This window comes from Corapipo altera, unplaced genomic scaffold, assembly GCF_003945725.1.
Source record: "Corapipo altera isolate COAL_440 unplaced genomic scaffold, ASM394572v1 343, whole genome shotgun sequence".
Lineage (NCBI taxonomy): Eukaryota > Metazoa > Chordata > Aves > Passeriformes > Pipridae > Corapipo > Corapipo altera.
The window spans coordinates 1,590,949-1,602,802 of record NW_020884913.1 but is presented as its reverse complement, the minus strand read 5'-3'; the positions used below and the strand labels follow the sequence as shown (position 1 = coordinate 1,602,802).

Below are 11,854 nucleotides of genomic sequence, written 5' to 3'. Positions count from 1 at the left end.
CCCCTCGCTGGCAGCGCTCGCTAAGATGGCGGATTTCCTGCCGTCCCGCTCCGCGCTGTCCGGCTGCTTCCCCGGCTGCCTCCTCACCAGCGGCGAGGCCGAGCAGCAGCGCAAGTCCAAGGAGATCGACAAGTGCCTCAACCGCGAGAAGACCTACGTGAAGCGCCTCGTCAAGATCCTGCTGCTGGGCGCGGGCGAGAGCGGCAAGTCCACCTTCCTGAAGCAGATGCGGATCATCCACGGGCAGGACTGGGACCGCGCGGCCCGCGAGGAGTTCCGCGCCACCATCTACAGCAACGTGATCAAGGGTGGGTGGTGGGTGAGGGCGGCGGGGCCGGGGCCGCCCTGCCCTGCCCTGCCCTGCGAGCGCCGGGCCCGGCCGGGCCGGGGCGGGGGGAGGCGGCTCGGGCGGGTCCCGCGGGCCGGGGGAGCGGCGGGGCCACCGCCTTCTACTCCTCCTTCTCCTCCTCCTCCTCTTCATCCCGCGCTGTCGCGGCGCCTCGTCCTTCCCCCCCCCCGGGTCGGGGCGCAGCCCCTCCGGGCCCGCCGGGTGTCACCGCCCGGGTGCGGCCCGCGGGGCGGCCCCGGGAGCAGCGGGTTGAGCCCGTGAGGTCCCGGGATTTGGCGTTTGGTCCCTGGCTGGAGCGGCTCCAGGGGAGGTCTGGAGCACCAGGAGCGGCTGAGGGGGCTGGGGGGGCTCATCCTGGAGGAAAGGAGGCACAGGGGTGACCTTATCGCTCTCTACAGACACCTGAAAGGAGGTTGTAGCGAGGTGGGGGTCGGGCTCTGCTCCCAGGTAACAGGTGACAGGATGAGAGGACACAGTCTTAACCTGCGCCAGGGGAGGGTTACGTTGGACATCAGGAAGAATTTCTTCGTAGAAGGGGTGAATAGACATTGGATTGGGCTGCCCAGGGAGGTGCTGGAGTCCCCATCCCTGGAGGTGTTTAATGAGACTGGACGTGGCACTAAATGCTCTGATCTGGTTGACAAGGTTGGTGTTCGGTCGTAGGCCGGACTCGATGATCTCAGCGATCTTTTCCAACCTAATTGATTCCGTGATTCTGTGATTTCCCGGTAATGCGATCGCGGTAATGAGCGGTAATGGATGGGGGGGAAGATGCACCTGGAAGTGCGTGAGGAGGAGCCGTGCCCTGTGCTCTCAGCGTTTCACTGCACTGGAAGAATCGCTGCCGTCGTGTTGGAAACTCGGCTGACACATCAATTAACAGGAACCCAGGGGCAGAGCCACTTTTTCATAGATGCTTTGCCAAAACCTCCACACACGATTTAGGAGCGGACGCTTGATTTCACTGCTGTCATCCCAGCTTTATTGGTCGTCCTCACTCATTTAATCTCTTAGCCCAATTACCCATCAGGTTTTCAGTTTGGACTCTTTAATAGCTGGACAAAGTCTTAATGAACTTTCTCAAAACCGCAAAGCCTTGTCAGCCCCTGAAAATCCAGTGATTCTCAAAGAGAATTGTTTTACAAACCTGATGATGAATCAAGCCTGGAAAAGCTATTCATAGCAGGGCAGTAGAAGTCACAAGTGTGTATGTTGGCCAGGTTAAAGTTTATTAATAAAGGTACTTCGAACTCTGTGAAAGTATACGTGTAAAAACTTCAGGTCTGTTTTGGAAGCTGTTTTCCTGCAGTCACAGATAGATTTGACAAATACCTGCCTTCGACAGGTAGAAAAATCATGGAAAGAGACACTCTGGCATTGAACAAGTATGTTACTGTACAGTCATTTGTTACCACATCTTGATTTCCTTATATCTTTCCCCATGCCTTTGCAGTTGCTTATTCTTTCTGGAATTTTCTTTCTATTTTTTTCATTTGTTAATTTAGTACTATAAATCATTTCCCTGCATTTCCTTTATTAGTATGAGCACAGTGGGTATAAGGACTTTGGAAAGAAGTTTAAAATACTCCTTTTCTCCTAGAGAATATTTACCAAAACAACCACAAAAGTGTGGGAAAGTCTATAGGTAATACAACTCCTTCTGCACTTAAACTGTAAAAACATGCTTTTATAAAGTGCAGTGATTTTAGTAAATGTCTTCATATCTCAGAAAATGTTCAAGGCAGTGATAGAAATACTCTCAGTGATAGAGATACACTCTATAATTTGATATAACTAGATATTAATTTGATAACACAAAGATTAGAGAACTTTAAAATAAGCCAACAGGTGGTTTAACATCTTTTGAAATAAAGTCTTAAATATGCTTAATTTGTCTTGTATTTGTGCCAGGTGAAAGCATTTGGTAGCACAGATTGGGGAATTAGTCATTAAAAACAGCACTTTTTCCAGAGTTAAACTTGCACTATGGGTATTATCCTGTTGACTGTGGTGATGGTCTGTCTGAGTTTTGATATTCCCTGCAAATGCCGTGGTTTGAGTCCATCCAGTAGGAACTGGATGTTCCTACCGAGCTTTGTGCAGAGGGAGTGCATTGTTTGACTCTGTGCTGGTGAAACAGTAGATGCTGAGAAACTCTAATCTCGGTGCTCTTCCTTGTCCTTCAAGGTGTGAGAGTCCTCGTGGATGCCAGAGAGAAACTCCATATCCCCTGGGGAGATCCTGCCAACCAGAGCAACGGAGACAAGGTGATGGCTTTCGACACCCGCGCGGTCACCGTGGTGCAGGGCATGGTGGAGACCAACGTTTTCTTGGACTACCTGCCGGCCATCCGGGCCCTGTGGGCAGACAGTGGCATCCAGCACGCGTACGACAGGCGCAGGGAGTTCCAGCTGGTAAGATTTGGGGCTCCCTGCCTTTGATTGGGTCCCTGGGTGATCCTTGTTCCTGCGTTGCTTTTTCCCTAAAACGCCGCTCGAGCCGCCGCCTCCTGGATCTGAAGCGTTGCTCTGTGGCTGGCTGTTCCTCTGTGGTATTGCACACAGATGCATTTAGCTACTTCCCCCCCCACCCCTTTCTTTTAATAATAATAATAAAAAAGAGATTCTGACGTAATTGTCCTCATTTCATATGTGGGAAAGCCGAGGTACTGAGGGCTTTTATGTTCTCTAGCAAAGCTGATACCTGCACAGTGTTTTCACCATATGTTTGTTACCACCCTTTGTTAACTAATGCATCGACTTAAAAAACCAAACCAAAAATAAAATGGTTTGCAATAAAGGCAGGCTTAATAGTAATGTGATTTTTTTGAAGAAAAGATATGCATGGGTTAATGAGAAGAATTTAAAAACCACTCCCTTCTCTATTCCAGTTTGAGCAATCTAGCAAACATTCCCTCTGTATACTTCCTGTTTAATTTTGAATGTCTGTGTTAATACTCATGTAATGAGATTTTTGTTACGTTGAAGTTCTCAGCTGAAGGTGGAATATACAATTTAAGAGCAGGGCTGGGATGTGGAGTACACAATTCAGTAGTGGGACTGGAAAGGAAAAAGAAACCTCTTCATTCTTGAGCTGGAGCTTTAACTGTCCATGACAGCTGAAGTCCTTTTGCTCTGTTTCCATACAAATGTTTCAAAAGGAAATGAAAAATTCAACTTAAATTTGTTGTTTCTTGATTCATAGACTTGTTGTATGCCAGTGGCATAGGGTTTTGTGGGGGTGGGGGTTGAGAACCTTAAAATAGATTAAATCTGTTCTCCTAGATCTCTCAAACCTAAGTGGCTTTGTGTTTTTATGTCTTAAAAATAACCTTTGTGTTAGTGTGAATCTGAACAATAGCTCATGGTGTCTCCTGTTGAGCTATTATGAATGGTTGTGTAATCATACTCTTGACTTAAAGAGGTTGTGTAAATATGCTGTAAATATGTATTGCCCTGATCATGGAATGTCTTCTGGAGATTGCAGTATGGGCAGGTGCTCTGGTGGCCTATCACCTGCTCAGCACAGAGCTCAGCTCTGTAAATAAGTTTCTAATGAGACCGTTTGCTCCTTGCCGAAGGGATCATAAAAGGGTAATTGCTCTGCTATAGTCAACAACCAGTTCTGGTGCAGATGTGAATTCTAGTGGTGTAATTGCTGTGCTGGAGGGATCTGTTGTAAAATCTGTTAAATAAAACAGTTTTGCCTTTGATTAAACATGTTCAGTGACTGGAGGTTGCGTAGCAAAGGAAAGGGAGCTGTTACTGTTCTGTCGCCTTGAGTCTCTGAGAAGTAGGTTCTTTCCATAACTGAAACATGTGCAGAGTTTCACTTTGAGTGGGATGTGAAGAATGTGTTCTTCTGAATCTTATGAAAAAAAAAGGTACTGTTTTTTTTCTGGGAATCCCTAAATTTGTGCAATTCTCTGCAGAAGTATGTGTGGATAGTGTCGTGCTCTAGACAGAACTCAAGACTATTTTTTAAGTGCTCTTAATGGTTGAGTGGTGTCCTAATAATCTTTGAAAGCAAGGTAACTGCTTTATTTATACTTACATTGCTTTATTTCCTAAATCCTTTCAAAATCGCAACCGGACATATTTATGCCAAGTTATAAACATGATTAAAAAAAAGGCAGCTGAATGATGTCATTGTGTTGAGTGCAGGCACTGTGATCTGTGCTGGCCAAGCATGAAGTCTCAGTTTTACCCCAGTGAGCTTCAGCTTAAGTTCTGCCAGAGCTCCATGTGGGCTGCAGGAGGGTGGGAAGCTCCTGGAGGCAGCGTGGGGTTTTGCTGTACCTGCTGTCAGGAGTGTTTGGAGAGTTTAGGTCTGTGCTGTAAGAAGGAAGAAGGACACAAATGGTTAAGGAGGGAGTGACAGGCGTGTCCGAGTCAGGAGATAGAGCAGGGGGAAGTTGGGAGAGACTCAGACAGATCGCAGACAGATCGGTCATGTCCAGTGCTGACTCTTGAAGTAAAGGCTCAACTCTGAAAAGTGTTAACACTGTAGAATAGAGAATAAAGGGAAAATACTGTTCTGCTTCCAGTTCAATTGCTTGTGGCAAAAAAATGTAATGAGGGAGAGATACCAGCAACCATTAGATGAGTGGGAGAAGGAAAAGTGCCACGAAAGCAGTGTAAAGTGCTGGGACTGAGCAGGGTGGAGGAATATTACTGGACTGTATGTGCTCCTTTGCAGACTGTTAAACGAGTTTAACTTTTTTCACTGATCCAAGTTTGACACTGCACTGAAAAACATGTTTCATGCTAAGAGAGCACAGGCAGGAGTGCTGGGGAGGTGTTGTTTGTCATGGCAATAGGACACTTTGGGGCAGAGCTAGAGGTGAGCAAATGAAAAATGGAGCAGTGATGGGTAAGGAGTGAAAAATGTCAAAATTTACATAGAAATTCTGGAGGAAAGGAAGCAAGAGTGTGTAGTGTTGAAACCATTTGTAACTTGGGCAGATAGGAAGTACAGAGAAAGGAGGTTTAGGATTGAAGTTTCTGCTTGTATGTTGTTAAAACTTCAAGCTACGTGTACATTTGTGAGAGATCATTGAGCTGTTCTTGCTTTTTTGGTTTTTCCCCACCATCTTTCACTGTCGATGCCAGAGATGATGCTGGGAGCCTGAAGAAACAATGTGGTCTTTTTATAGCAGCATGAAAGGGGAAAAAACAGAACTTGGTTGTATTTTAATGGAATCAGAAATCAGCATTTCCATGCCTAGTTCGCTGGAGTGTCCTTCCTCATTTTGTTAACTCAAGTGGTCATGGGATTGTCAGTATGATTTATTTTCCTTGGTATAAAAATAGGGACCTTCTGGCCACTAGCAACATGTATTTATGAAAATTCATTAGGTCACGCTTGTGTAGTGCTTTAAAACTGGAAAGAGCTAATTACAGCTTAGTTGCAATATTTGCCACTTCAGTACTTCCCAGGTGGTTAATGTTATAATCCCACACATTTTATTACAAACTGAAGTCATTCAGGTGATTGTTCCGCTAACACAGTTAACTACAGGCTGTCCTGGCTCTGTAGCTTACACTGGAGATTCTGCTCATCTCAGGCTTTCCCTCCTTCATCTACTGAGCTGCTTTCACCTCTTTGTCAGGTGGCTGACAGGGATGAGTTACAGAATTAATGTGAACCAGCCCAACGCTTTCTGACACCTAATTAACATTTCACGTTTCTCGTTGCTACTTGATTTCCGGTGAAAATCTCCCGAAATAACTTGGATAAACATCCCCATTATCTTAATTCTGCAGCATGCAAACTGACTGACCTGGGCACTGCCCGGCTTTGCTGCTCATCCTGGGGAGCTGCTGGGTGTGTGGCTGTGAGGGTTTGTGTGGCACTGTGGCAGCTGAGCATTGGTTGGTGTTTTGTATCTTGTAACACCGAGGAAGGCACTGGTGAGTAAGAGCAGCCTTGTACAGCACCTCTGACATCAGTCATTTCTTGAATTTGCTGTGTGAGAGCTGTTCAGAGAGAAGCCTTTTGAAGTAGTCTCCAGGAGTCTCCTGGTTCAACGAGAATGGAAAAGTGGGATGAGAGCCGAGTTGCTCAGATGCACGATAAGCTTTGGATGTTTTCTAGGTTTGTTCTTGTTAAAGATAACTTTTGGGTGGGTTTGGATGTTTGCTACCAGCAGTTGTTGATCTTCAGACAGATACTTTTTGCCCTACTTGCAAATTATGTTGCATATTGTTGATGTTTTTGTTATGCGAGGGCATAACAAAATTTGCAAATATTTTGTCCATATTTGCAAAGAACTGCACAGATCATCCAGAGGTGGTACAGTAAGGATTATAGGATATGCACTTACCTCTGGATCACTGCTGCTTCTGTGATGTGTCTGCAAGTGCTAGATCAGATTATAGAAGACAGGAAAAGGCGTGTTCTGCTTGAAGTTGTAGTGGCAGCTCTGCTGCAGTTTTACCTGTAGCATTCTGCTGTTGCAGATTAGTGTTTTTGGCAAGTGTTGTTCAGCTTACTGGGAGATTGTATTGTGTTTCATCTTTTTCTCCTTGGGCTTTTTTGGGTTCTGTCTCTGAGTGTTGCTGGGCACGAGAACAGTAAGTTTGCTCTGCTGAAATGATGAGTCCTCAAATGGACCCTGAAGTTTAGTGTTCTTTCAGGTGCACAAGCAGCACATCCTTGAAATGTGCTTGATTATAAAGCAGGATCCTGCAGAGGTCAACTGTGTGTGAAGCCAGACTGGGTTTCCAGATGTTGAGATCTTCCCCTTTTGGGGGGTGGATGCCCATCCTGTGGAACAGCTGTGAGGTCAGGGTGCAGCATCTCTCTGAAGTCCCAGGTGCAGGGCCTGCAAAAAGAATATCTTACCTGCCATTCATCAGTGTGCCCACACCATGTGTGTGATACTGACTTTCAGAAGCCTTTCTGTAAACACCTGCAATGACTGTTTGGGCATTTAATCACATAATTCAGAGTTATTTTATTGAAATACGATGTTGTAATTATGTTGAGTGTTGCTTAAATTTGTGTGTGAAAACCCAAAAAGCTGCTGCTTTTATGTGTTGAAATGTTTTCCCCTCTTTTCTAAATCAATAGCTCTGCCAAAGATCAGATCACAGGATGGCATGTGAACATGACTCCTTAAAGCCCTTGGAAAGGGCTATTTGCCATCTTTTGGTCTTTATGTGAAAAGGCTTTATCAAAGATCATTGCTTGAACTATGGAAAGAAGAGTGCTTTACAAATTCATACTCAAAAATGAGTCATTTAAATCCTCAGAAAAGACTTGGAGGAATTGCTGTTTCTCCTGCCCCAATGACAAGATAATGCTGGCTTTGAGTTGGTATTAATAAGACTCCATGTAGGGATTAACTCTAGAGTCCAACAATAGAGACTTGAGTGTCCTTATTCAGGGTTTGTGGCAAAACCCCTTCAGTGTGTGCCAGTGCTTTGGTAGTGGGAATTGACTGTAGTATTTCAGTTTAGCCAAATGTTCTTCAGGTGGACTTTTATACTAATTTAACAAAAAGTGTCATTTTTTAACCATCTTCCAAATTGGGATTAGGATTTCTGTTTCAGCCTCTGTGAGTTCCTGTACCTAGAAAGGCTTTTTCTGGGATTGCCTTCTTCCCTTTCCACCACTCCTCCTTTCCTGTCTGCTGACCTTTCTTGTTAGCAGCGAAATATTGAAGTGTTTGGAGAGTGGACTGGTCTTGTATTGCCAGTTGATGCTGGTCTGGTCTTACTGAAGAACACCTTTGCCATATTCTTTTTTTGAATATTACTATTTTTCTTGTTTATATTTTTATTTTTTGTTACTGTTATTTTTAAGCCCAGCTGTGGCTCGTGATTGAGAGGTCTCAGTAGGAGCTGTCTCGGTGTGGACATGTCATCCCAGCACACACGTGCCAGACAGAAGCATGATGAGCTGTTTTCCAACCAGGAATGCCAGCAACCTTTTGGAGCCCTGTGTGCCTTTTCTGCCTGGCTTCAGTGCAGTCTCTGAGGATGGGATTCCTAATTCAAACCCATTTCAGATATTGAACATCCTGGTCTACTGGAAGGTGTCCCTGACTGTGGCAGAGGGGTTGAAATGATATAATCTTTAAGGTCCCTTTGACCCCAAACCATTTTGGGATTATATGATCTGTTTGATGAGAACTACTACTTTTAAAATGAAGAATTGCAGTGTGGGAGCAGAGGGATGTGTTCTTGTGCATACTCTGTCTCCAACAAGCTGTGTCCTGTTGATAGTCATGTGCCTTAGTTTCCTAAACATTTTATTGCAGAAGCCTAAAGGGTGACCTACTTCTTGCAAAAAATTGGATTTCTGTAACTGAGCCTTGATTACATCAGTATAAAATATAAATACTCTTCTGAATATGAACATTCATATCTTGGGTGTGTGAACCTTTTCCCAGCAGATTGTTTTAAATGGGTGCAAATGTGTTAGAGGAGCTTTTGCTGTTCCTGCTGTGTGCAGTGTAACGTGAGACCTCGGGACAAACATTCATTCCGAGCTCATTTCCGTGCTGGCTACTCACCTGCAAGGTCCTACATGTTGGTACCTGTGGAACTGCCTCCTTACAGACTTTGGAATTTAAACACAGCAATGGCTGCACCGTTCTCTGTCCATTTAGGAATGACTTCCCAAGCACAGACCCTGCACAGTCCCAGCACTCGTGGCTGTCAGCAAATCTCCGTGCTGGCAAAACATGTGCAAATGCATCTGTGATCTTCCATCTCTATATTTTGCACCTGGGGCAAAGAATATGGGGTGATCTTTTACATATGTAAATATGGGATCCTTCAGGATGCTGTGCCAGGTGCAGTGTTGGTTTGTGCTGCTGTTCCCTAATTTGAGTTTACTGTAAGACTCCAGTCTGGTCTCACAGAGCAAGTATTGCACTCAGGTTGTTTTGGGTGACTTTTTTGGCTCTTTATTGTCCTAAACTTCAGTTAATGGTAAATGTTGTTTTTATGCTCTGGGTTCACACTGCACCTCTCACGCAGAAGTAGCAAAGGGGCAGGAAACTTCAGCTTGTGGCAGCTGAGGAAGTTGCTTAAGAAAATGTGAGAAAACCCGAGTGCAGCCAACTTGACTATGTAAGAAAAGCAATACCAGTCCAGCATTGTGTCTGCTGCCACTTTTTTCCTTGGTAATATCTAAATTTATCACAAATAATTTCAGAGGTGCAGAGCCTGCCCTTTTACAGGACGACAGGCTGACAGAGGCCACTTGATACCGAGTGGTATCTTGTATTGCTCTGGAATATGAAGACTTTGTTTATATCTTAAGCTGAAGGAATGGGCCATGGAACACATTATTGGTTAACTCATCAGCCTCAAACTATGAAGGTATTTAATCCAAATAAAAATGTGAATAATCCTGGAGGCTCATCCTTATGTTTAACCCCAGAGTAGACTGATGGGTTGAATTTAAATGGTGATCAAGAAAATGTTTAAGGCTTCAGCAGCAGCTAAAAGAGGTCCTAATTACTTGCAATACCTTCTCCACTTGCATGTCTGTGTTCACAAGAAACATCAGGTAATACAACTGGAAAAGCTGAGAAATTTTAAATAGAGAAAACACCCTGAATCCTTTATCATCACAATAACTGACAACTTCAGCTATTACAGAGAAGGAAATTTTTGGGTTATAATAGGCAGTGAGCTGCCTTTCCCAGCACTCAATTCACTGTACCATGTTGCACCCCTCTCTCCATCATGGTCATTCATGCCTTAAATCTCCCAGTGCTTCAGAGCCTCCTCAGTTTAAGTAAGTGGAATATCACACTCCTCTTCAGTGACTTATCCAAGGAACTGAAAAGATCCCAAATTTTCTGGATGGAGGGTACAGGAACGTGTGATCATACAGAGCTTCTGTATCTTTTTCCTTTGTTTAATGATGTAGAGAAATAATGTTAAACAAACGTTTGGGATCTCGGCAGCCTGCCCGGAGCACTTCTCTCTCTGGGCACATGATGGTATTTGATCACCCACTGGTGACCAAATAAAGAGGATGCAGAATTTCCAGGCGTGGAAACACAGTGCACTGACACCATCTGTGTTGCAAAACATCTACACAAAATCGTGCTTAAAAAACCTCAGTGCAGGCTGATTACTAAAATTTTACATGTGGGTGGTGTCAGGACCTTTAACTTCCATTAGCAAACACTTATATAGTTGCTCTAATAAGTAATTTCTACTTTCTAGTTTTAGTTAATTTATAGTATGAAATTCTGTAAGTGACAGGAAATGTTTGCAGCCTCTTGGATGTTGTTGCTGTTTAGGAATTCTTATGTACTTTACTGTTACTTTTAGCTCTTTAGTCACAGCTTTTAGTAAATTTTAATGATGCCAACATTCAGCTAATGGTACAGGTAGATCTTTCACAAGACCCAATAAGTTACCACTGAGTTTTGTCAGATGTCTTGTAACCAGAGCTGGTTTATTAGCACATCACCATTTGCCAACAGAAATACCAGAACTTAATTGAAATGGATTCTGCTAATTGAGGCAGAGGAAGGAACTAAAAAGCATTTGGTCATCTGGATTTCTCATGAGGCTGAAATAGGAACCAAATGTACTTTGAATCCTAGAGAAATGCGCTGGGATCCAGTTCAGGGTTCTGCTTTTGAATGCTGTGATTTAGTGCAGAGTTTATGCAATAATGGACTTTTCAAGCATCCTAAAGTTCAGTATGGCCAGTTTTAGTGCTGATACGCTTCCACATGCCAAATATTTGTCATGTTTTTGGGAGCCTTTGCCGGCCTTGTACAGCTTGGAAGCAAGTAAAGCTCTCAGTGATGGATGGCAGATTTGCAGACTCACCACTGCTCCAGCGTTAGATTAAATGCAGTTTGAGTTGCAAACACATGAAGTCATGGAGCCAGTGGGTCAGTGCTCTGAAAGAAGAGCAAATGTTTACAGTCTGGTTCCAGTCTGTTTTGTGTGCAAAACATCTCGAGGTTTATATAGATGCTTCCCAGAGTGTAAATAGTAACTGGGAGGTGGCTGTGTTTTCATAGGATTTCTGGGACTGTGTGTTCTGTGACTTGGAAGAGGGGTTTCATCAATGAAATTGGAAAATCTTTTGCAGTATCAGTGTCTTTCCTAAAGTAAGCTTTCTGGTAGAGGAGTTTGGATTGTAAATACTTAGGGAGAGAATAAAAAGATCTTTGGAGAAACAGAGTGCACCTGATCCTTGTGGAGAGCGTATCCTAATTTGCTTTCATGGGTTAATTTCTGTTGAAGTTCTGGCAAACAGCAGCCTCTTGGTTAGATGCTCTGGTGCTGTGGTGTGTCCCATGTGCCAGTTATTGTGTTCCTTATCCTGGCTCTGATCTCCAGAAGGGGCTGCAGCAGCCTTGAGTTTGCTTCCTATCTGGAAACATTGTTGATCCCAAGGAATACCAGAGAATCCTAGAATGATTTGGATTGGAAGGGACCTTAAAGATCATCTTGTTCCAATCCCTTACCTTGGGCAGGGACACCTTCCACTAGTCCAGATTGCTCCAGGTCCCAT

At 44.2% G+C, this 11,854-nt stretch overlaps 1 protein-coding gene across 1 annotated transcript in view; it reads left to right on the top strand.

Moving 5' to 3' along the window:
- The first annotated feature begins 6 nt into the window (after positions 1 to 6).
- GNA13 (G protein subunit alpha 13) overlaps positions 7 to 11,854 on the top strand; it is a 29,178-nt gene continuing 17,330 nt past the window's right edge. The window contains exons 1-2 of the mRNA XM_027654524.1: positions 7 to 308; positions 2,537 to 2,763. Coding sequence (XP_027510325.1) covers positions 26 to 308; positions 2,537 to 2,763 — 510 coding nt within the window. The 5' untranslated portion in view covers positions 7 to 25. The remainder of the gene's footprint in view (positions 309 to 2,536; positions 2,764 to 11,854) is intronic.